At 42.2% G+C, this 26685-nt stretch overlaps 1 protein-coding gene across 1 annotated transcript; it reads right to left on the reverse strand.

Moving 5' to 3' along the window:
- Nucleotides 1-1410: 1410 nt before the first annotated feature.
- Nucleotides 1411-23121, reverse strand: tinagl1 (tubulointerstitial nephritis antigen-like 1). Its single transcript, XM_031853959.1, has 12 exons — nucleotides 22955-23121; nucleotides 19711-20021; nucleotides 17946-18012; nucleotides 12794-12886; nucleotides 12579-12693; nucleotides 10568-10694; nucleotides 9978-10128; nucleotides 9656-9842; nucleotides 8278-8323; nucleotides 7206-7329; nucleotides 4678-4723; nucleotides 1411-4550 (listed from the first exon to the last, which is right to left on the reverse strand). The coding sequence occupies exons 2-12, from the start codon at nucleotides 20012-20014 to the stop codon at nucleotides 4383-4385; spliced, it is 1428 nt and encodes a 475-aa protein (XP_031709819.1). The 5' UTR covers nucleotides 20015-20021; nucleotides 22955-23121; the 3' UTR covers nucleotides 1411-4382.
- Nucleotides 23122-26685: the final 3564 nt, after the last annotated feature.

Genomic DNA, 26685 nt, shown 5'->3' on the forward strand with positions numbered 1-26685 from the left:
AACAAAAACTGGCCACATGTGCACTTACATGTTGTAAGTAAAAGTGGGCAATGCATGTACTCTAAATCTCATTGAAAAGTTTCATCGGTGAGAGATTGGACGCAGGAATGCAAGGTTAAGGTCACCCCTCCAAGGCGTCTGTGGTGGACACAGCAGGTCTGCTCACCCCTCAATGAGCCAAAGTGTTGAACATGGAGTCGGTGATAACACCTGGTAGCTTTCACTGACAGAACCTGCTGACCGTTTGCTTAATAGGGCTAATTTTACAGACCTGCAATTTATCTCACTTCAAAGAGGAGGGTGTCCTCCCCCCAGGTTAGAACACTGTCCCTCTCTGAGGCAGATGTTCACCCAGATGTTTATATGGGACAGACATGCTAAACACACTTACATACCAAAACAAGGAGGAAAATGTGGGGATTTTCTTATTAAAAAACTGTGTTCTGAGTGAAGATTGCATTCTTTTTATAGAGTTTAATAATTTATTTTTACAATCAATCTTCATTTTGTTTTGATCTTCTATGAAATTGAGCTTAGAGGAAAAAGCACATACAGAAGGAATTTGTCTTTTAATCAAAAATGTATACACAAGCACAGAGACAAGAGACAGTTGCAGTTGTCACATGCCTGTTTGTCTGCCTGTGTATTGTTGTAGTCATAGTCATTCATACTGTACAACTACGCAAAGGCAGCATCATATCACAAAGTCATTGAAGCCAGATCACGAGTGCTGCGCATACTGTATATTTTCAATATACAAAATAAAAAGCCTGTGAATCTTGAAAAACAACTCTAACACCTTTCACAATCAGATCTTCCTCATTGTCTAAGCTCATAAATCCCAGACACAAACATTTACTGGAGGAATAAGAGTAAACACTAAATCAATAATCCATCTTTTCTAGGCTTTTAAGACAGAGTTCGCACATCCAAATTAAACAAATATTCAAATTTGTTATGTTTCGGGGGATTGTTCTAGCCATGTCATGAAAAAAATATATATATTTATGTACTTAATTATTATTTTATTATATATTTGTTTTATAGTCATTATTATTGTCTAATTCTTACAATTTATGAAGGATTATGCCTACTCTTTGGCCTTGTCTTTCACTGACTGATGGTCAGAGTTATTGCTCTCACTGATGGGAGAGTCTGCTGATACAGCAGGATCTTAAAAAAACTGTCCTCATCCCACCCAGTCTCGTCCCATGGAGCTTCCCCCCTGAACTCCCTTCACCAAGTCCCTCTCATTGTGGCTCACAGATCCCTAATGTTCCTAAAAATCATACACCTTCTCAACCATCCAACCTGCATACACGCAGACTATACAAGGCATTCTTCTGGATCACATCAGCTTGTTTAAATACTTCAATGATGCAACAAGTCCAAGTTCACAATGAGACCATGTGGTTTTGGAAAGACTTTATTGTGCCGCACAAGTGAATACTAATGTGGTATTGCATTTAGTGCACACAAAACAAGAGACAGAGAGATAATAAAACATTGCACAGGAAAACAAGGAGTAAAAGTACAGTATATAATTTACACATCTTGTCATAAATAAAGCCTACACATCAGTGAATATGGAGTGGTTCATTTTACATAAAATACACAACTTCTGAGTGGATGTCTGCTGCAGCTCCTGGGTTGTTGTTGTTATTATGAGGAGAGGTTGTGCTGGAGAAAACTGTTGCTGAAAGTAAGACACGTTTCTATGGAATAAATTTGAGTTTTGAGCTTTAATGATATAGTTATTATTGGTCCCATCTGAAAAATATATAATCATAATTTAAGTAACGCATGTTCGTGCACATTTATTTGAGAATGTTATAAGAGTTTTGGTAAGCCCTCTTCTAAACATTCAGTATCATCATTTAGGTCCAAGCTAACAATAAACCTGAATGACTGTTAATGCAACTCACTGTCAGCTAAATAGATGGAGACTGACAATCAAATGCATCTACTCAATGGAAACTAAATGATTCCAATACTTCCTTCAGCATGAAAACAGTAACCTTTCTCAGCCCACTGATACACACCAAGTACAGAACTCACTTATCCAATGTTGGTGCTGCCCTTGAAGAGGGCATGGAATATCTTCGATAAATAAATATTAAAGATTACCCAACATCTGGTGGAAATAAATTGTAATGAAACAAAACGCGAGTAAACTCTGTACTTTCAATGAGGATTGCAAAACAGTGACGCAAACCAATCTAACAATGTTAGTTTTGTCCGTATTTGTCTCTCTTGTAAAGGAGCTATAGCAACATGCCCACAGATATATGAAAATATAGAAAAGAAGAATCTCCTTCTTTCTGCTGACAGAAGATTGACATAATCACTCTTCAGGCCAAAGAGCTCAGTTTCAAATTGTCCTTCTCGTCTTTATTGTAAACCTGTTGTGCATCTCATGTTGATGGGCTGCTCTTCATCTTCCACTGCCCTCGCTCACTTCAGAATAAAAGCAAAGATTTTGCATGAGAAAACATGCAACGAACTGCTTATCTATCCACCACATTGCACATTGCCTGTCCATCCAGACATTTCTCTTTGCTTTTATGCCTTTCTGCTTACCCATGCCTGAAGAAGATGATAGAAGGACCTTAAAGATCACAAGACGTGATGATATAGAAATGGAAAAAGCCTTTTGAAGTTACAGCTAAAGCACACCAGGATGTAAGGTAAGTGGTAATAATACACCATTCTTTCCTTTTCAAGTGAGGATGTGCTCCAGAAAGATCTGAAAATTCCTCAATTAGCCTGAAATTAAGACGTCACAAAGCAGTGTAGCAAAGAAAGTCACACGGCTGATAAGTTGGAAGGTGTTAAGTTTTCATACAAACACTAAAAATGAAAATGAGAATATAAAGCCAAACAGCTCATATGCAACCTGTGTGACTTGAAGTGTTTCTGCGTTAGTTAGAAGTGGCTTTACATGTTTATTACGTATGAAAAGCATCAAACTACAGACTCTGCAGTGAAAACATGAAGCACAGACCGGACTTTAGCAGCAGTACCCCCCCCCCCCCACCTCATCCTCCTCGCTGTGGTCAAACAGTTACAACTATGTAGAAGCTCAAGAACAACAGCGACTGAGTGATGAGCGCGTAATGAAAGTTAATACATACAGTACATCGTAAAAACAAGTAGTAAAATAAAACTTCACAACATAACTGCAACAAAAAAATAACTTTCTTTAGCTCATGTTGTAACAGTGTACACAGAACGGAGCTAATTAAGACTACTATACACTAACACTGTCTTTCGCAGTGGTCAAAAGCTCTCTGTTTAACGCATCAGGGATTCATCTTTTAAATGGGATTGTGGTGTCAAGAATGGCAGCATGGCTTTTATGTATATGTTCATTGTCAGTGGTGACTTTTCTTATTAAGTTTTACTTAAATTATTTATTTCACCTACAGCCAAATGATACATGTTTAATCTTATCTAATCTCAAGGGCTAAGATTTAATTTAATTCATTATTGAATTGCTTTAAAATGTCCAGTACTGTTGCTGTAAAACCTCTTAAAATCCCAAATCCGAGTTTTTGTAATCTTAATACTCCACATGAAATCTTCTACTGTTTCTAGTGTCAGATTCTACAAGTTTACTGGAATATGTGAGAAACTCCACAGCTATTAACTCCATTTAAGTGTCCTCTCTAAAACTGAGGGAATTAGCCGTACTGTGAACTCGGTATAACTGACAGTAAGTAAATGTCAGTGAGGTCATCTATGATGTATTATCATGTTACACAGTTCAGCTGGGTGTGTCTCTTTGAAAGGGTCTGATGTCTGATTATCTGCCTCTCGGATATCCTCTTTTTCAAACTGTCCGTCTGAAATTGGGTCTGTCTAGATTATAGATTTAGAAAAGACCGAGGTTTCAGATGGACAAAGAAGCGCAAAGAAGAATAAACAGATCAGACTGAGCTTTTGCTTTTGTCATCACCCAGCTTTGACATGTCTCACCAGATATTACGTTGAGGATTCTGGGAAGTGTGGTCTTTGGATCAGTAGGTACCTGAGGTGCCTAAGTGTAAGGCGACGCAAAAGAGCGTCAGCTTAGTTGAGTTTCTTTGTTGTTTTGGTGCCATAAACCTTGAGTTACAGGAAGAGTGGGGAAGGCTGTTCTCTTAAACAGGGTAAAGATGGATGAGAAGAGGGGTTGTGTGGATCCCCAGAGTGAAGTAAGGTATAAAATGAGAGGGTTAAGGGGCTCTGGGGTTGATTTTGAGGCTGTCCCAGCCAACTTGATGCGTAAGGGGATGTGCTGAAGTTCTGAGACTCTTGGTGTGGTTCTTCTCTGGGGTGAAAAACATCAATAGGTGGGATTAAAAACAAAAGGTCTCTGTAAGGGTTTTAACATCGTGTCTCTAAATGTGCCGGCGACGATGTTGGTGATGATGGCTGTGCATGTCCTCCATCGTGATTCTGCCCCACACACCAATCACAAACGTTTCAATCTCACACTCATTGTCCCCACGAGCGATACGGAAGTAGCCGTTCTCTCCCCAGTTCTTTCCCCAGGAGTTGGCAGCAATCTGAAAAATCAATCGTCAAATTTAGTGAAGTTAAACAGTCCCTTTATATTTTACATAAGAAATAGTAAAATATTTGAGACAATTAAGGGCTCATTTGGGCATGGGTATATTTTGCACAATGACTTACCCAATATTTTTTTGATGTACCATCAAAGTTTCTCTCTTCGCCCCACCTGGTGCACAAAGCAGAGGGGACGGTTACTCAAAATGCATTAGAGCCAAAAAAACAGGAAAACAACTTATCCTTAAATACAGATATAAAATCAGCAGTGTCAGAGTTGAAATGCTTCTCAGGAATGTGTTAACTTAGAACAACATCCTGAAAACAGAGTATTTATGCCTGGACACCGCCTAGTTGCACTCCTACATCATTCCAAGCCAAAGAACACGGAATCCCCTTTTCCTTCGCCATTTCCGTACACCGGACATGAAACAGGAAGGACAGGGAAGGTTACGAGGACATGAACGCCGCCTCAGTCACGTCACAGACAACAACACCAACGACATAAAAAATGCCCAAATATACATATGTGAATCTGAACTTCAAGGCCTATTTTTAACCTTCTTCCTTGCTAGCAGCATTGTTCTCAGGAAACCTTGGCGAAAGGCCCATACATTCCCATCATACCTTGCACTTTGCTCTTATAGCCATTGCCAACTTTTATACGCTTGCATTGCTGCTCCTCATGATCAAAACATTCTCCCAAAGCAAATTCCCATCCTGTTTTTGCACTCCAGGCCTTTCGTTTCCCCAGAGACCAATCACTTGTTATCTTTCATAAGGGAAAGGATTGCTGGGAAAAAGAGCAGCTGGCTTCTGGCTCTACAAACTCAGTAACCTGCCACCACAACACAGGCAGATGGTGCCAACCTTCTATCAGTGAGTATATCTATGTATGCAGTGTTTTCCTGATTACAGTCAGAAGTCACATTGACCAAACGCAGACACATTAAAAACAGCTTTGTTAACAAAGATGCAAACTACAATCTGAACCAGATTGGAGAGATGGGATTTGTGCTTGTGAGTAAGGGCGCATTCACACCTATATGTGTGTGTGTGTGATCCCACATGCATGCCTGCCTGTATATTTATTGGTATGGACAGAGCCAGACAGAATCGGACCACTGCTGATCACTTATCTGGCCTCCAATCAGCTCACTTGCTCATGCTGGGACAACGATGGGCATACCGCTGTGCCCATGTGCCCCGCCCTTCCCCAACGCCCCTCAACCCACCTCTGACCTCTTCTCCGAGGATTGATCCCCTCTCTCTGTCCGGTGCGGTCAGGATCAGCGGCCCAGACAATGCCCTTTCCACCACAGTGGACCTCAATGCTCTTTCCACAAACTTTCCCAGGCCCTGGGCTTAAAGGAACGCACCGCTACGGGATTTGGCCTATGAAAACACACTGATGCCTGTAGCTGGCAGGTTGGAGCTCAAAACACTATGTTCCGCCCGCCCTCATTCCGTCCCTAAACCCGTGTCGCTGCTACGTCCACATCCACTGACCAAGTGAGTGGTGGGGAATCACAGCGTGAGTAGAAGGAGCCAAAAAGCAGGAGGTATTCAGGAAAGGTGGGAATCCACATCCTCATCCGCAGCATCATTTCACACAATGCATACCTCCACAGTTTATTGACATGCTGTAGAGATGTAATTTCAGAAACATTGCATGCTTGTGAAGTATGAAGTACAAGCTAAGTACAGGTTGGAGTGTTTATCATACACATACCTTTACATGCTATATGATGTCATAAAATGAAATGTCATTAACACGCACATGAAAAGCTGCTTGAAAACAGGTTGTATTTTGTCTTCACCAATGGCCAAGTAGATAAAAGCAGAGAGACTGTTTTTATCGTAGCCGAGATGCCATGTCTGTAGAAACTGATGTTCGTGGCAAGCTCAGACTCTGTGGTACAGTCAACTGCTCCCAAACACACATTCCTTAGCCACCGTTAGACCCCCCATTACGAGGTAGCTGCTCATTTTTGTCATTTGGAACCAGCTGGATGACTCTTTACGGGTCAAAACCACCCACTGCTATCCAAACCACAGATACAAAGAGCAGTGAAATACTACCTGTCTGTCTGCGGACAGTCGAAATGATAACGAGAGTGTTTTGGATTGGATGTGGAGAGGAGAGAAAGAGAGGAAGCAGGACGGTCAATGGGTCAGATGGTCAGCTGAGGAGTGATGTTGGAGACACCACAGAGATGTGGCAGGAGAGCCAGGAGGACGGGGGAATAACGAGAGACAGAAGGGTGGGGGCAGGTAATCCAGGTGTGTCGGCTGTCTACCCGCCTACATATTTGTGGTCCTGTACACAAATACGTAGTTACTAGATAGAGGAGCAGGATGAGGCGGGGGGGGGGGGGGGCTTGTCTGGGGCAGACGGAGGAGTGGAGCCAAGGTGTGTCTCCCAGAGGGAAGCTTGTTGACGCGTACACTCTCGGCTGTGTGCAAACACACATGCAGGTGAAGCTGTGAATCAGGCAGCTACTCAATTGAAACCTGATTTGTCTTAAATAAACATTTGTTTCTGCTGAAATGGCATCAGTTGAACATGTAGCAACAGTGAAACCAGACACATGGTGACTGGAATCGAGAGGGGAAATGAAACAAACAATGTTTTGCACTGTATGGTAACTTACCCAGTGATCCTGATTGAGTGTGTGCCGTGTTTGCGGTATTGTGGAGGTTTGGTGAAGCTGACATCAGTGTGCTTATAGATCCCATTCTTATAGACAAAGAAGTCCTCATGGACCTCCATAATAGCTGCAAGAACAAACGAGCAGGGAAAATGAGTTGGTGGATAAAACACATGCGCACACACACACCCACACACACACACACACACACACACACACAGGCAATATGACTATTTAGGCTGCTTGAACCCATTATTGAAGGGAAAGATCAACATCTTATTCAAACAACAATTAATCTCTAAGCAATTACCTAATTTCAAACAAATTCCAATTTCCCTCCTGAGTCACACACACCCAGACATCAGACAGGGCAGCAGTGTGTGTGTGTGTGTGTGGGTGTGGGAGCTGCACAGCTTAATTTTCTTATTCCAGCTCAATAGAAAAAACTCTCGGATGTACAGTTGAGACATTCACTCTTTTGAAGGGCCACATGCACTAAATCCAATGGTCTGTAGCTGAGAACAGTGTGTGGACTCCTCATTTATAAACAACTCGCACAATGCGCGAGTACACACACACACACACACACACACACACTTCTAGGCCTTTGTATCAAAGAGAAGCTCAAAGGCAAAAAGGAAACTTGACACGAAGCCAATAAGTTTTCTTGGACTGCTAAACAATAAAACAAGAAGCTGGCACAGGCTCATAGAGAATAACACACACACACCCACACACACACACACACACACACACGACTCCTCTATTCAAGTGTACTTGACAATGTTCCAGATGGGCACCAGACAGTGAGTCGGGCTAGTAAAGGAAGGTCAGTTCAACCACACTGACATGAAGGCCCATTATTTCTGACCAGGTGACTGGGGGTCAAAGTTGAAACATAGGACAAAACCATCACGATGACAAGGTCAAACATGACATCATCCCAGGTCGGATACCTAACATGAGGCTGTGTTTGAATTTATGTGTCCCTTGGAAGTATATTATTGTTTCGTTTTTTTAAAATAACACTCACTTGGGAGCAAATGTTGACACTAACATATTAACTTTGCCTTACCTTGCACAGGGCCATTATCCATAATCTCCTTCATGATCTCCTTTTCCTGAGAGAGACGATAGAAGGAAGAATTTATAGGCAGAGGAGAGAGAGAAGGACAGGAAGATCATTACATGTTAGTGAAATGGAGAGGATGAAAACAACCCGCTGGATGTTAAAAGTCAGATAACAAGATTGAGTCCAGCAGGGACCCCTGGCCTTAATGGCTGGCTTATTGACTTCACAGGGACAGAAATAACAGGCTGTAATGATTTCGAGAGACATTAGCCGTCATTTAGCAATGATGGATGCTGGCTGATAAAACCACATGTCGGCTGCAGCTCAGTGGTCGACTTTGATTTGGAGGAGATGCAGCGAGCTGCATGCAGAGACGGCTTCTGGAAACGGTTTCAGTGAATGTTACGTGATACTTTGTGCTTAAAAGTGAGGCCAGAGGTGCTTTCTACATGAATACATGACTAGAAGAACATTATTGATTTAGATCAGCCAGCTTTTGAAATTGTAAAACAAACATTACACTTTTATCAGAGCAATTTGTAATATGTGCTTTCAAATGTCAACCAAGTAGAGCTCATAGTTTAATTATTCACTTATTTATTTCTCATTCTATAGAAAATACCAATATACTACAATTCGTATAGTATTTTTAGTATGTTTCTAATAGTTTCATTTGCAATTTTTCTATTCTAGAAATATATTTTTTACTCTTGCAGTACTTTGCCTGTAATTTAATTTCCTCTTATTATGTTTATTAAACACCAAGACAAAGTCCTTGTATGTGAATATAATACTTGGCAACAAACCTAATTGTGATTCTGATCAGTCACTCAACACTTTGCTCTCATATCGACTGACTGACTCTGGTTTATTCAACTCACTATTGTAGCTGAGCATGAATAGATGACATTGATATTAGAAGGTAAACACAGAAATCTAATTCCAGATAGACTTTTGAATCTTGGTAGATAATGACTATGGATGATGATAGTCTGCAAATTGGTTTAATGCACTCACTGGCCTGTATATCCAGTACATTCTATCTGAATCTAACTACAATAAGAACTGATTAAATGATGTATTATATTTCAGTCAACCTTCCAAATCCTGAATCCAACTTCCTGGACCATGACAGTGGCGAACATGCAGGAAAAAATACAACTCTTTGCCCTTCATTGATTCAGTGCTGTCGAGCACTTAATCCTGTACATTCCCATGTTCATTCACGAAGGAGTCAAGAATGCATGAGGAAAGAGTGCGAAAGCTTAAAGCTGCATGTTTACTGTAGTAATGGGAACAAAGTGCTGGCCGGTGTTGGAACTGATGAAGGAAAGGTGTACCTGTTTATGCATGTATTGTTTTGTGTTTGTGCAGTGCTTACATTGGATGACAGCCTGTAGGGCGGTGTGGACTGGTAGATGTCGTTTTGGTAGTTGTGTGTGTTGGGGCAGCGCTGTGTGGCCTGCCTCTTCCCCCGGCCGACGGAGCGACTCTGCATCATACAGCGGCCCACCTCCACTGGTGTTTGCTGCGGGGGTTGGTATGGATAACAGTTTTCTGTCACCACTCTGTGGAGGGAAGAGGAGCGATGGTAAGATGTGCCCAATCTTTAGAAGGCTGTTACCAAGTAATCGCCAAAAGGTATTGTATGTTGCTTTGCTTTCTTGTTTTCTACTGAAGATTAAATAAAACAAAGTCTTTACCCTCTACGTCGGAGGAACCACCAGGCTCCATCGATGCGCCCCCCATCACACCCTCCCTGATTGCGCGTGTCACAGGAAATAAGATTTTGTGGGGACAGCTGAGGAGTCATGTGACCCATTGACTGGATGGAGATTCTGTCTGATGCCACAGCTAGTGAAAAGGACAGGCTTTATTACAAAATATCATGCTTAAAACCTTTTTATTATTATTTTCTTATTTTTTATGAAAACACAAAAATGTGTTGTAAAATATGTAGGAGTTTTTTCTATAATTGTAACAATTTGTGTCTTCAGGAAGCTAAAGTAATCATAAATATCCATAAACATTTTGCAGGTGCTGGATAACAAATATCTGCACAGAAAGACAATATATTTCAACCATAAACTTGAGGAAGACTTTTTGTGGTCAGCACATTGTCATGTCCATTTAAGATAAAAGTATCGGGTATATAGTTTGTCTTTTTGAACCTCAACTGTCAAATATGTCAAAGTTTGGGACACTTTCACAAGTTTGTGTTCTATTTTCTGCCCTTCCTTTACGTCTCATAATGATATCCCATATTTCCCTGCATTTTCTTCATGTATTCTACCTGCAGTTGAGAAAGCCCAGGATGCAGCACAGTTGCCCTGGTCCAGCGGTTCATGGATCTTTCCTGGCCACTTCTCTGCCGAGTTGAAGTAGAGAGGCAGACCGTCACTCTCAGGGTCCATGTTCATCTGACAGAGAGGAAAAATGAGTCAAGTCAATAGAGCTTAATCACCGTTACACTCTCACAGAACAAGTCTCATTGAGGAAACATTAATGTTTCTCAGTGACAATTGTTACCATAAGTGGCAGACCACAATTTTTAAACAAGGATTGAGAGCAAAATGGAGGAAATAGCAGTTTAAACCACCAACACAGAGTTGCAGTAGTGGGACTTACAATGTAATTATTTGCCCACAAACTAACAGCTGCAATTAAAGTACTTGTGGACCGCTTTGTATGACAAGTTTGGATCCCAGGCAGATTACATAAATCTGCTAATCAACCCTCCAGTAGAAGGGACTTATTCACAAGCACTTAGGACCATTTGGCCCAGTGTCAATCTCTGTAGAATAGACAGGAACTTTGATCCCGGTCCTCTCCATGAAAGCACAAGGCCGTTTGGTTACATTGAATGCCTCATTTGAACCAACCCAACTCTTTCATGGAGGCACCAATGCCACTGTGATGATAAATCCTAATTAGGATGATGGAGTACAAATAGCTTCCTGATAGTGCATGTTCACTGGCAGATGCTTCTCACATACCAAACATACTCAATCTGTTAATCTCCACTTAAGGTTGGACGCTCTCTTAATCTCTCCGTTAAGTGTGATAACGGAGCACATACTTCTGTACAACTGACTTTCCCCCTCTCTCTCTCTCTCTCTCTCTCTCTCTCTCTCAAAGAGCCTGGCTCCTGTGCAGCATTCCTCCGATTAATAGCAAGGTATTCAAAGTACAAACTGCCACCTGATACATAACTAAAGAATGTGCTGCTGGTCTGAGACTTGTAGTTGTGGAAGGTCAAGGTCCAAAAGACAGACACCTGAAACACCTGATCTAAAGGTTTGATAAATGGGGAAATGGCCTGCAAGAATATGTCTAAATACATGAATTAAGTTAAGTAATTCATGAATTCATAATTTTCCATCCCTTACACAGGAGTCTACGTACAGACATGAAAGGACAGTGGGACAGAGAGGTTTATGAATGGGCTGCAAGTCTCTGATCTGGTTCCTGGCACAGGTAGGAACACGCTGACAGCGGAAGAACGAGGGGGAGTTGTGAGGTTTTTAGGGTGGAAGTAGTCATGGAATGCTGGGAGAGGTAAACAGGGGGAGTGGGGATGGATGGATGGAGGTGGGGGGGTGCAGACTGAAGATGAGGTTTGCTCTTTATTCTCCAGGCAGCCACCATCCCCTCCATCTTTTCTATCTGATGTTTTGGTTCAGTTTTATGTAATCTGTCTGGGTGAAATATAAACAAAGACTGAGCGGATCAGAGTGGGCTGAGGTTCCAGCCAGAGTCGCCATCGCATACCAACAAGCCACCATAATTAAGCGAGAAACGTTTTGATCAGCGCTCCTTTGTGTAATAGGTTTCAAACCTGCATATCACAGTAATATCACCATATCACTTACAGGGAGTATGCAGGAGCCTTGAAAGAAGTGACAAGCCACAACAAAACTAACAATTCACAAATATGACGTCATACAGCTTCAGTGGGAACAACAAATACATAATATGTGATGTTTGGGACTTTAAGGTGCTAAAGTGAAAATACTTTTTAAAGTGGAATTTTAAAGGGAAACCCTGGATTTAAGAGGGTAACACGATATTCTTCAAATCCTTATATGAAAATTTGTTCCCTCATGCCACCTTTTACAAGCAAGGTCAGAGGTTAAAGTTCAGCTCCAAAACAGTGAAGATGGCAAGGTTTTTATGACTTGCTTCAGAATATGAGTATCGACACTGAACTTTGTATCTGTGCCTTCGGAACATTGACCCAATTATTCCTTTCTTTGTCCTTTCAACCCCAGAAGTACATTTTAGGGATGAATACTGTCCTGTACCTGCATCTCATTCATGTTCATAATAGTCCTGGAGGGTCTCTGTGTGCCCAGGCGGAAGCGGATGCCCTCGTCCAGAGTCATGCCGTAGAGCTGACTGTAGTTGGCTGCATTCCATCTGAAAGCACAAACCAGGAAGAGAATGTGTTTGTCACCATGTGTGATACAAATCTCTTTGTAGAATATCATGTCATCAAGGACGCGTTTGTTTATTTTACCCATAGTTGCCTCTGTTAATTGCGTGGATAACGTCCGGCTCCATCAGACAGGCGTTCTGCTCACACTCCCATCGTGCTGTGGTCCCACATGTACTGCAGAGGACAGACAGACAGACATTAGGGACAATGAGTTGAGACCAAGGCATTAGCGGCTGCAATTACACGAGTTATAATTTTCATATTTATGCTAAAGCCAGTGAAGTCAACCGCTAAAATAGAAGGACTATCTAAGACAGACAAATATTCAAGGGCTCAGGGGAATTCCCAAATAAGAAGTTAATTGAGAGAAGAATGTCAGTAACTGGAAAAAATGGAAAAAGAACAGGCGAGGGAGTGAGAAACAGAGGGGGAGGTTAAAGGAAACATTCAGCCTTTTAAGGCTGCAGAACAAGGATCCATTTTTGGTCAGAAGGAAGCAAAGGAAAAGTCAAGAAGATAACAGACGAGATAGAAGCAGGATATTAATTATCAACAACGACAATGTTGACTTAGGGGATGCTCAAAAATACTGTAACTTCCAATGTGTACTTTCTGATGACTCACTGTGAAGAAGTGTGTGTGTGTGTGTGTGTAGCCAAACTAGTGGTGAAAGTATCAAGATCCTTCTTTACTTAAATAAAAGGACTATTAAAAGTAAAATTCCTGCATTCAAAGTTTTATCGGCAAAAATAATCTAAATTTATCATACAAAATAAATGTAGTGGAGTAAAAAAGTGATTTCCCTCCAAAATGCAGTGAAGTATAAAATGGGTGTGCTTCATTAAAGTAAGAGCACTTGTACCAGACAGAGAGATTACTCACACAGATAAGTCACCAGGCACTTCAGTTCACCTTCCGCTGATACTTCAAAGTAAATGATTTGCTGCAGCTAAATGTACAATTTCACACAAGAGTTCCCTAAACTCGCGGATTAATTGTTTGAAACTACAATGATCTATTCTACAGGATATTCCACCACATATAGTTCCTAAATAGTCGGGACACAACAAAACAACTGAGGCCTGTCCTTTATAAACTTCATAGAATAATAAAGATGAGTTACAGAGATAATGCAGTGATTTACACATGACTTTTCTGAATCATAAAACTGTTGGTGGGTCAACTTTTATGTCTAAATGTATTCAGTAGATATTCTTCAATGTCATGCTGTTTCATAATTAATTATTATATAATTAATATAGCTTAATATTTTGGGAAACACACATTCTGCCTATACAATAAATATGAAGCTACAGCACAACAGCTAGTTAGCTTGGCTTAGCATAAAGAGTGGAAACAGGGGGGAAACAACTAGTCTGGATTGGTCCAAAGGTAACACAATCTGCCTACCAGCATCTCTAGAGCTCAATAATTAACACGATATATCTTGTTTGTATAATCAGGATTTAGTTTTAGTCTTTATGCTGACCTAAGCGAACTGACTGGATAATTTCCTAAAATATCAAACTATTATTAGTCTCATCATAACATGCTTTATCAGTAATGAAAAATTCCGTTGCTCTCTGTATCTCAAAGTTGGTCTTCTTATGACACATTCATCCTGACTGGACTAGATTCAGGTAATATGCAGCATTTAAATGAAATGCAAACAAGCCAGATTCCTTCATTGCTCTTCGGAGACTTGGAGATTTTAAAGCTTTATTGATGTTTTCATGGTGTCTCGGTTGTCTGACTGTAAATATTATTTTTCCCAGGTCCCTCTTTCTAAGACTACCTGGTTAAATAAAGTTACTAAGCCACCAAAAATAAACAGCTGCAAGGTCAGCCGCTGTTTCAGGAATAACATAATAAATGGGTGCATCAGCGAGAGAGAAAGAATGAGGGGTGTTTCCCACAGAGGAGTGTATAGACGTCCAACCATAAAGTCTTCTGTACATTTTAGACATCATGTTTACAGGGAGGAGAACCTGCCCAAGAGGATCATTAAACACACACACACACACACACACTGAAGAGGCCAAATTCCCCTTCAGTCACACTGAACCTACAGAGTGTGTATCACCTCTCATACTGCACTCCTCCCTGCTGGGTCTCTCAGACACGACCAAAAACAGCCACACACCCACACACACACACACACACACACACACAGCGGCAGAGTATAAACCAGGACCGTCTAATGGCTGTGACTGGAGGAAAGAGACAATAATCTTTCACCTCTCCCTCTAGCAGGAACACATACATGCAGCTCAGCATCAGTGGGTCAAAAACAACAATGAATTCACACAGTAATGGCACTAGACATGCACACAGGGACAGGAATAATGACAGACTCATGGAGACAGGGGGACAGAGTGAAGGGCCATATTTCACATTCTCCGTCATGCCCTTTATTAGAGAAAGACACCATCTTCACCTCTGGGACCGTACACACACACACACACACACACATAGAAATACACACACCTGGATGACATGCGGTGCATTGTCTTGCCAAATCCTGCCAGCTCAGTAGGAGCAACAGAGCCATGCTCTGCGTTCAGATATGACGTATCTACTTAATCTGAGAAACTAGACAACAATTTAGAAAGTCCAAGCTGGCATTGGCTGTTGTCCAATCTGAAGTACACTCTGACAGAGCAGAGCTGCTGCCAAATCATAACAGAGATGGTTGCTCCTTCAGGGCTGTGTGAGCAGGACGCGCCGCGTTTCAGATCATTTGGAGCAGATACAGAGTTATCAGGATGCGAACAGCTCAGGGAAGGAAAAGGTCTCAGCTGGGTTTATCCCATTAACACAACAGAAGACCGCCACACATATCATGCTATATCTTCACACACACAACATAAGCATTGCTTTAATACTTCATGCTAACTCCGGTTGTGTTTCTATGCTTCCTAGCACTGACACAATCTGCCCTGAGGTTTTACAGATTATGATACTGACGGTCAAAGAGCAGCTTTTCATTGACTGCATCAGTGATGTTTGGCCAGTGGTTAGAGAAGACATGTAGGAGGTTAGATAACAGTGAGCGGGAGCTTGATAACTGCTAATGAGAGACTTTGGAGGGAAAAGAGGGAGAGCTGCCTGTCAACTCAAAGCGGAAGCCCTCTCCTCCACCCTGCAGCCCTGATTCTGAGAGGTGGGAGGACACACATTTGGGAAATGAATAAGTGGAGAGAGTAGGAGTAGGAAAAGGGAGTGCATGTGTCCCTCCGCGCCAAAGCTGTGGTGCGATTTCTCAAGCATCCATGTGTATTGCCTTAACAAGCATGTGTGAGAGCATATGTGCATAAGACTCTTTTGTTTGCTCGTGACAGGGAGAGTTAGCACATAAACAATGTTGATGAACTAGGACGCTGGAGGTTATTTTAACATGCAGCTTCCACAAGTATTTCCTTTAAGGAGAAACATTCGCCCTGCCATCCTGGCCTATCTACGGACCCATCGGACCCTTTAAGTCAAACCTAATTGAGCTACAATGATAAAAGTCATACTTCAGGCCTACCAGATTGACACAGTACAGCTTTTGGAGTCAAACAGCTGCTAGGTTGTAAGTGGAGATCAGCGGGGTCAGGGTTAGACATGTCATGGATGATGGATGAGGATAAATATAATAGGGATGTACAAATGGATGTTAAATCAACATTGGCGTTCATGTTCACACACGTACAAAGGGTCTTTGAGGAACATCAAATGACACAGACGAGAGAAACCACAGTAGAGGATAGGTGAGGAATTAAAATTCCCTTTTTCCTGCCTTCTCTCACTTGACCTCCTCCGTCTCCTTCCTCTAGTAGGTCAAGATCTGCTTTACCTCTCCTTGACTGTTGATATTATCACGCAGAAAAATGTCAACAGCCACATGGCCTCTGGTGCCTTCAGGGTGTAGAAGGCCATGGAGATAAAAATGCACTTTGCTGCCACTGAGAGCTAAAATAATGTTTTCAGAATAGCTTAAGCTCATGTCAAGGTCGTAAAGTGAAGCGATGTTTGGGAAATATGTCCTATTGGAGACATAATACAAGATTGTCAAGGAGCTCTAATCAAAGGGTCAAAACAAGAATATAGGAGCTTCGTAGTACAACATCCAGCCTCACTTTTGTGCAATAGAGGAGAGTGGATTTGTATCCACATCAAAGTAAGAACAGTTCAGAGGATCAGAAGAAAGTCTATTTCAATTAAGGTTAAATCGACCATGCTACTCAGTAGGCCTGGGGGATATGAACGTCACAAACACAAAGCTACTAGATGGGAAAGATTAGCATGGGGCCCGTTTTGATTTAGTTATGCAGCTACTGTTCCTCCTGTTACAGACACAAACTACCAAGCCTTTCTTCACAACAGATCATAACAGAGAAAGCTTTGGAATGAATAATAACCGACTTTATCAGTATTAGCTGTTCAATACATGGACTCTTAAGTTTAAAAACTAGACTAAATATTATTCTTAAGAACTATTGGCCTTTTTCACAGCAGACATTTTGACTTGTCATAGCAGGAAAACTATGACTAACATTAACGATGGCTCCGTTCTATTAAAGTGTCCCAGTAAACCATCACAGTGAGCCAGCATGCACAAGACCGGTGACCTGAAACTGAAGCAGCCAAATGGAATTCCGTCGTCATTCATTATATTTTTTACACCTGTGCTTTTCCTACTGTCTGTATTCCTTAGAAGAAAAATGACCTGTTACAGACAAAGAGGTATGACGCACAGTAGAGGAAGCGGAAGTAGACAGGGTCAGTGTTTGTGTGTGTATAAAGATATGAAGATCATGTGATCAATATAACCAAAAATATGGATATAAAAACTGAATATGATGCCACCAGTGTTTTTATTACTTGAAACACATGCAGTGCACGAACATATTTTGTGAACCCACCAACTACAAATCCCAGAGGTTTTAAGAACACAAAGCACTGTATGTCAGCATGAAATCAGGAGAAATGTGAAGCACAACACATCTACAATTTGTTTCAATGGTGCATCCATAAAGTCTTGGCATCTTGGGCTTCAATATGCCACTCAGCATATGCATGCATTGGTTCGTGTGAAGTATTAGAACAAGTATACACACAGAGCATTTAGATAAAGTGAGGGGAGCCATGTTTTTCAAGCTTTAAGCCACTTAAAAATGACATTTAAGGGAAAGCCCAGGATTTAAGAGGTTGAAAGAGAAGTAAGAGGAAGAAAGACAGGGTTACATACCATAAATTGCAGTTCTCTTTGTATGTTTGCCCAGAAAAGAACTTGTTTCCATTTCTTTCACAGGTGCCTGAGAGGAGACAAAGAGGGGTAATTTAATATATAAGCAAATACACAAATGGGAGACAGAGATGCACTTATATTTAAAGCACACTTAATATGATACAAACATACCGACCAAATTCCTTCACTTGTGATCACAATAAATAAAAGGGCTATCACTAACTCCTCAGGTGTGTGTGCAGAGTGTTTACGTCTTCGTGAGAGTGTACACACACAGAATGTATGTGAGTTCTAAGGAGCTCTGAGCTCCAGTAATCCAGTGTAGGAATGTGGCGTTAGCTTCTTTCCTGCCTTCCCAGGCTTCCTGGGCCTTCGTCATGCTTTAACCAGCTTACGCTCTACTTCACCACCTCTAGTGAGACCGAGGGAAAGGGCCACAGAAGAAGCCTACCATTACGTCCACGACTAAGCACCAGAAAATCATTAACATTTGTGAGCTGCAATGGTCCACTCAGCATTGTCACAAACAAACATAGCATTTCTTTTGGAATGGATTTGAAGTTTGAACCCTGCTTACTTACAGCTTGTGAAACGATACTGGAGTTGGCCAAAATATTCACAATGAGGTTTATACTGATTTACAGTGGAAGGTGCTGTCAGTGTGAATCTCATACGGGATTTACGGCATGAGCCGGCTGAGAATTTACAGTGTGAGCAGGTTTCCTTGTCTCTGGTGTGAGGCGCAGAGCTGATTGTGTGATTTATGACTGAGGCCCTCTGTTACCCATCATCCCCCTCACAGCTGTCTCACCCAGTCTGTCACAACTCAGTTACTGCAGAGCTGAAGAGTGTGAAAAGTTACTCATTGACATAGAAGGACTTTATATGGAAGGACTCCTGTTGAACTGAGAGTACGTGGTTTCAATGTAAAAGGTTACGTGGCATGAAGGAGGCATTTTTTTTGTAAGCAAATATTAGAATGTTATACACCGACTTAGACGACAGAATGAGAAAAGTCCAGTTTAACAAAGCGTTGAATATTGAGTCACGGAACACAACAATCTGTGACTGCAGGGCAGCGATAGGAGAAACAAAGAAAGACTGAGACAAATACGTCACCTCTTTCCTTTTGAAGCGCCACAGCCTTCCTTCAGGCTTTTGTAGTTGTGTAGTCGGATATGTGTGTGTGTGTGTGTGTGTGTGTGTGTGTGTGTGTGTGTGTGAGTGTGTGTGTGTGTGTGTACACTCTTAAACATGCATTAGTGTCCCACCCCGTGACACCCCTACCTTGTCGTCCAGGTAACACATACCTGTAACGACCCCTCTGTCTCCCGTCCCGCACCCGTTGTCTGTGTCCCCCTCCCTCCGCATACCCCACATTCTTTCTCTTGACCTCCATTCATCCCTCCATCCACCCCTCCTCCTCCCTCCCTCTGTCTGGCTGGGTTAATAAGAAGCCTACTGTTCCCTGCTCTGTTTGCATGTAGTCCTCTGCTGTCACAGGCACACTTTACACCTCTGCAATGAGAGAATGGAGTTATAACTGTGTGGGGAGTCCAAATGGGGTCAACTCAACAGTTAGATAGACGGTAAAATGTGCTAAATCTGAACTTTTCTACACAAACTATCAAGGGAGGGTATTGTATTTTCAGTCTTTGTTGAAGGGAGGGTAATCTGACTTTATGACCACTAACTACGACAGGCCCTCACACACCTGCAAAACTCACCGATGCACAAACTCATTCGCTTGTGCACTTTTACTTACCTATGAAAGGTGGCTCCACGCCGAGACAATGTCCCCAGAAGTCAGGGCAGCAATCAGCGATGGTCCGGTTGCAGAACAGGTCGCAGTAGCAGATGGTGTCCAGGTAGGGAACCGTGCACAGGTCGTCTCTGCCGGGGCAGCAGCCTCCTCTCCTCTCGCAGTAGGAGCCAAACGGGTCCCTGATGCCTCCAACATGGAGCGGACTGGCGAGCTCCCTCTTGGTCCTTCTTGACAGGATTCTTTCTGCAGTGCTAGCTCCCACCACCAGGAACAGCGCCACCACAGACAACAGTAAGAGCTTCATGATAAATCTGTGAAAGCAAAGACACAAGATTTCCAGATGTTAGGTAAAGGTAACATCATTTAATACATGCCCTTCTATAATTTACACGTGGGAGCAAAAAAATGTTTGTGAATGTTGGCCTGCTTTTCTCCACAAGAGACAAATGCTTCGCACTCCAGCGGAAGAGATGGGAAAAGGTCGCACTGTGAGCAGCATAATTGGGGTATGACTGCTGCCAACACATTATCCACCTCCCGCTGTGTAATTCACAAACACACTGACGCATATGCACTTAGCACGCACACACGCACACACACACACACACAAAACATTTAAACAGACCTCGCAGGAAACCCACGTGATCCTTGGAGATGCTCTGCTTATTTTTACAACTTTCCTTTCCAGCATCCAAAACAAACAGCAGCTAAATATGTAAATGCACTCAGCAAGAAAGTGAGGGGAAACAAGTATGTGATGAGGTCTTTAAACATGTTGAATGATGTATGATGGGGTCGCTTCAGGTCTCAGATGAAAGGTTCTTTAGCTACCATTTTGTTTTAATTCTCAGCCCTTAATGTGAGTCCCACATTAAACTATATCTTTCCTTAATGCCTGCTGGCATAAAAACAGTCAGTCCTGAACTGTTATTATTTTCACCAATGCAGTGACACATATAGGTGCACTGCAATCACCCTGTAATTAAATGTTTTACTTTATCTATGAGGGACCTGCCAGTGCAGTTACTAGTGTGAGGGAGGGGACGTTATTGTCCCAGATTAGCATGATATCTCAGTCCCGGAAATAAAGTAATGTCCTGCTGTCAAAGCTAATCTGTCACACTCGAGGAAATTGTCTGAATGAACAGACACAGCCCACATCCAGTATTAATGGTCCTCAGAGACAATAGTGGATATCTAAAAGCCATGCTGGGGCACAGTAACAGGGCAGGTAGAGGGAAACTACATGATCACACTTGTGCTCCGGCTGGTTACTCTGGTATTAACGGGCACAATCAAGAAAAAAAATCAACACTTTGATTGATTTAAGAAATTAAATGTCAATGGATCCAAATTATTTTACAAACTGCTATTAAAGGAACATCCAAGCATATGTGTCACCTGATCTTGATTTTTTTTTTGTCAGTAACTTTGAAGCAAGAAGGTGATACAGTTCCTCTAATGATTTTAATCATCACACTATTTATTTTCTTGTATGGGAATACACACGTGTAACACCTTCAATGGCCAGAGTTGGTGTGTGTGTGTGTGTATGAACGAGCAATCCACGACTCTCATTCTCAACAAAACGTCAAACAAAATCATCCACACGTGTGGTTGATTGTGTGGATGCGTGTGTGTGTGTGTGTGTGTGTGTGTGTGTTGGTCTCAGGTTACTGAATGTGTGAGTCTATATGGGGCCGGACAAAGACAAGGGGTTGGAACGCTGTTTACATAAAGGGCTCCGGAAAAGATCTTTGCTGTCCCGTTTTCTGCATGACTGCCCCTTTAGTCAAAACACGTGTACACACACACACACACACACACACACACACACACACACACACACACACGGCAGCATGGGATGAGCAGGTCTCCTCCTTAACACAAGTGTTTTGTTGTGACAGACTGAGCAGTAGTGCAATAAAACGGCCACCAGTCTGCTCAAAAGCTGCCGAGGCCTTTAGGTCAAACTGGAAGTATATTTGATTGTGTTTGGTACAGTTCTCAGCTGAAGCGAGAGATTTAAGCTGATGGGTCTATCTTCTTAGCTCATTTTCATCTTATGAAACACAGTTTAGAAGCTGCCATATCATATCGGCCCATCAGTGCTCCAGACAGCTGTAGCCAAGCTACTGATCCCACACTGCAGCCACAGGACAGAACAGAAAGGGCAACCCACACACACACACACACACACACACAGACATACATAAAGTGCATACACACATCAAACAGTAGAAGTAGAAGTACTGCACTGTCACATGTCTCAGCTGGACCTTCATCACCGCTTCAGGACCTTGTTCACAACTTTTACCTGCTTGATCTCAGTAAACTGAGCAACGCTGTGAGGAATCTCCGACAATGTCAAAAGCCCAGACAGTTATTTATTAATAGGTCAGTTCGCCTACATTATATAACATAAGAGCGGCACCTCCTTGTAAAAACAGCGTCCAGATTAGTCCCGACAACGCACAGACCTCAATGTGAACACAGACACTTCTCCTACAGATGATAGCCTCTATAAAAGCTTTTTTTTTTAAAAAGCACCAAACCTTTAATGATATACTTTTTCCTATGACCCCACTCTTTCACACAGCTGAACTTTGAGATATCACTGCACCACCCAACAGATAATTCAGGCATCTTGGCTCAGTGTATCTGTGTAAAAGCCCTTTTTAGCTCCCTCTCACACAGTCCTTGACGATCATTTGTCCAGCTCTATTTTTAAGACACCCACCAGGTCAAGGAGAACAGAGAGCATTTATAATAGCGTGCAGGTGTCTCATGAGGCCAGCACCCTTAACAGGTGAGTGACGGGATAACTGGTCTTTGTGTGTCAACAGTCTCGTTGTGAATTACACAAGAGGAGTCACCACAAACTCATTGTACTCAATAACCTCTTTAAAAGAAATCGCAGTCTCCCACTCGTATTCTTGAACCTATTAATAACTTGAATATTGTATCCTACAATCCCACACCCAAAAGGTAAATATATCATAACATTAAAGACTCGACTTAAGTTCAGTGCTTTTGGCCACATGAAGCACAGTGGAAATAATCTTAAAAGAAATAATGAGAGGCAAACATATATCAAAAGAGTTTAAAAGATCCCATAATTCATTAAGATATTTAAAGTAACATGAGATCATTATCAACCGTACTGTGACGTTGAGCCTGCACCTGCCTGTAGTCTGGTATTAAAGACGGCTGCTGTTTGAAAAGTGAAGAAAACTTTTGCTACCTTGATTTGAGAGAGAAATGCTGGCGTGGTAATCCGATAGAGAACTGCAGAAGTTTGCTGGTGTGTTGCTCAGGAAGTCATCCACAGGTAGAGAGGTAAAAAGTCTGTCTCTCTTGTCTCTGTTCCTCACACTCTCTCACTGGATCTGCTGTCTGACTCTGTCTTCTCTATATACAGGCAGTAAGAAGGACTAACCACTCCCCCCCGACCCCCCCTTCACTCTCTGCCCTGTGACTGCTTCACTGCCTCAAATCGGTGCTCTCTCCCTCTCACACACACACACACACACACACACACACACACACACACACACACACACTTTCCCTTTGCTATCTCTTCATGGCCTTCCTGTCTTTATCAGAATGGAACCTCCGATCTGAAAGTGAAATGGTTTGCACTCATCCACATTTACTCTTCCCTCAGGTTTCTTCTTCTATATTCTTTCTACTTTCACTAACAGCAGCGGCGGTTTCCCCTCCACCGTATCTGTGTGCAGGGCCAAATCTACTTGTCCCTCTGTGGTAGACACAGTGGTTGGTACTGCTGACCTCCATCTAGTGGTCACGGGTTGCATATCTTCACGTCAGGCAGCCAGGAAATTATGGGATAGCCCGTTAAAGACCTCCCAGCTTCTAGAAACGTACAAACTGGCCTCCGGAGGTGGAGTTTTGGCAGGTGTTTTAGGCAGGCCAAGTACTCTGAATGTACTAGAATATTACAGATGTTTTCTTTCTGCATGATCCACGTGTCTGGAATCTGTTTACACCATTTGCCTCCATTTTGTAACATCTTCTCTTCAACCTGAAGGGATTCAGTTCAGGAAATGATAAAGAGGCTTTTTTAACTTAACCAAACCGGTAAACATCAAAGCGTTTTGTAATTTAGCACCCATGAATAAAATACTCAACCCTCTCATATGATTCAGTCTGCCGAAAATACTGTAAGTCTATATCTGATGCCAAAACACACAATATACAAAATATCAGCAATTTCCACTTTTAAGTGTGAATGATTTGTTTTGGCTCGAATACTGAATAGGTATTTAGGAGACTGACATGGTGGTCCCAAAAGACACAGCTGTGCCATAGACCCCCCCACCCTTTGGGGTTGATCAATGCGCTAAAGGCTGAATCAATAACTGAGACACTGTGTAGGTAGGTGAGGACTGCAGGGATCCCAATACAGACAAAAGAGAACATCGCCCACACAAAGGTACTTAAATGCCCGTTCATTTAACTTGCTCAACATAATTAGCACTTGTAGAACATTTACAGAAAATGGACAGTGACCTCTCACAGGTCAGCCATGCCCCTGATGAGAATCTGCCGATTCTCTTGTCTCCCAAAATTAAATAAATGTCAATCAGACAGTTTTAAACATCCACTGCAAAGAAGCCTTTGGGTGCCTTCTCACCACAGTCTCGTTATTGAGACGTAACCTTCTGTAAAAACTGATTGTGATGTTGAATTGGTGCTTGGTATCTTGCCTAAAAGCCTGGTTGGAGCATAACTAGATACTTAGGTGTGAATAATCAATCATCTGAATCAATAATCTGCAAGATTCAAAACACTGTCTCTACCTTACATGACAGAAGTGAAAAGCTCTCAGACGTTTGAGACAGTTCTGGGTAACAGGTTTGCTTTTCACACTATAATTACGGCTTTAACACGTCTTACTGAACCTCCTGAAGAAAGGTGCTCTAAGCTGCGTTTACGGCGTCTTATTGTCACCACCGTCTCAATTATTTTCACAAGTTTTACTGTAGATGTTGTTTACCATCCAGTGAAGATTGATTCAGTTGCACTAAAATGTAAAGAATGCTATTTCGCACAGCTACTGGCAGCAAATGAGTCATGTATAGAAGGCTATGCTTCATTTACGGTAATTGCACAAGCGGTTGATTGTAGCCATCTGTAGGAGAAGGTGTGTGTGTGTGTGTGTGTGTGTGTGTGTGTGTGTGTGAGGACCCTCAGATAGCACCCCTGAATCAGAAGAGGAAGTCACCAGAGGAGGGAGTGTAAGTGATTCATTTCCATTTCATCAGTGAAGACAAGGAGAGTGATTCACAACGGATGGCTGTTGGAAATATGTTTCACAAGATCTGTAGGCGTTGGGTTGTGAGACTTATGTATGGGTTTACAATTGATATGTCCACATGTCGGCCCGACCCACCCTGTGATGACTCAGGCCTTAACAAGCCCTCCAGATGTTTAACCGTGACTTGTCATTCTTGAGGGCAGCAGCAGATAAAGGGAACCAGATAGCAGATCAGCGGGGCTTCTGTTTGTGATGTCATTTCCCCGAAAATAGACTGAACTGTGGAGGTTGAGGACACACATGGCAACAATGGAGCCTATACATACACAAAGAACCCTCAGCAGGTGGACACTACAGAGAAAGGCAACACACACACTCACAAAAAAGAAAGAAAGTTGTGTGCACTTACAGATGCATTTGTATTAATGGACATTAAATGTGTTTAATAAGGAAACTTTAGGAAGAATAATCTAACATTGAGTTTGGACTTGACAGACACATGGTGTTGGCCCGACGCACACACACACACACACACACACACTGAGGAACAATCCCTCTCTTTCTCCCGATAAATGCATCACAATCCTCCCATGATGCAATGCAGCAAGGCCCGGGAATCCCAGCTGCATCGTGTCAGGGTGGAGGTCTCCTCTCCTGACCCCATGGAGGAGTGGACACATGTCCATATCCAGCACTCTGGTGCATTTCCTGTTCCAGGAACACGCGTAATGACTGCAGCCGATAGTCAACAAGAATGTGCGTGCTCGCGGCACACACATGTACAGTGTGCATCAACAATCGTTCTCAATTTTTCTGACTCAGCAGCAGGTGTATGGAAACACTCCCACATGGTAGTGTTGATGAGAAGCACAGACATTTGGGAGACTATCAGAATTTTCATTGTACTGTTTGTTCTCTCTTTTCTGCAGCTGGAGTTGACAGTTTTGTTTTCGAGAGCAGTCGGTGTACTTTTGTTTGGAGGCTACATGGCTTAAACAAAGTCACCCCAACCAGATACATCTATACTAGCCCCCTTCTCTCTATAATGCTCTCACCAAGGTCAGTTTCAGGCTCAGATTCCTTCTCATGTTGAGTAAAACAGGTCTTAATCCTTTGAGGGGATCTACATTTGACTTTGTTCAGAATATCTCCAAGACAAAACACCTGTCCCTCAGTCAGTGTAGACGAGAAAAGGACGGTTAAAGGAAGAACTTTTTTTAACACAACTGCATGGATGTGAAAGTCCTAATAATGCCGAGGTTAGCAGATTTGAAACTAAACTGGAATTTTGGTCAAATCCTGGAAATGACTGACTGAGTTCAAGGTCAAACAAGATGATGGTAACAATTTAGTAAAACTACTAGAGATACACAGTGCGCACACGTATATCTGTATATGCCGTACGCTGTAAACTTTTCTGTTGTACACAAAAGGAATAATGGAGGAAGGAAGGAAATTACATTATTGTGCTACTAATTTGTTTATTTCTAAATACATTTTGAGGAGATTAAGGACCTGGCCATGACTCCGACACCGTAAAGCATCCTGAGTGCTGTGGGTGGTCATGTTTCGGAAAAAAAAACAACACTTTGGTTCCGGACAGGGGACGAAAGGGGTTTCGGTTAAATGTTTATAAAGCCAACATGTCATGTCTTGTGCTTTAAGTCACTTTTGAGCTTTCTCAATATTTAACC

The sequence above is a fragment of the Anarrhichthys ocellatus genome, unplaced genomic scaffold (assembly GCF_004355925.1).
Source record: "Anarrhichthys ocellatus isolate YVR2014 unplaced genomic scaffold, GSC_Weel_1.0 scaffold14, whole genome shotgun sequence".
Taxonomy (NCBI): domain Eukaryota; kingdom Metazoa; phylum Chordata; class Actinopteri; order Perciformes; family Anarhichadidae; genus Anarrhichthys; species Anarrhichthys ocellatus.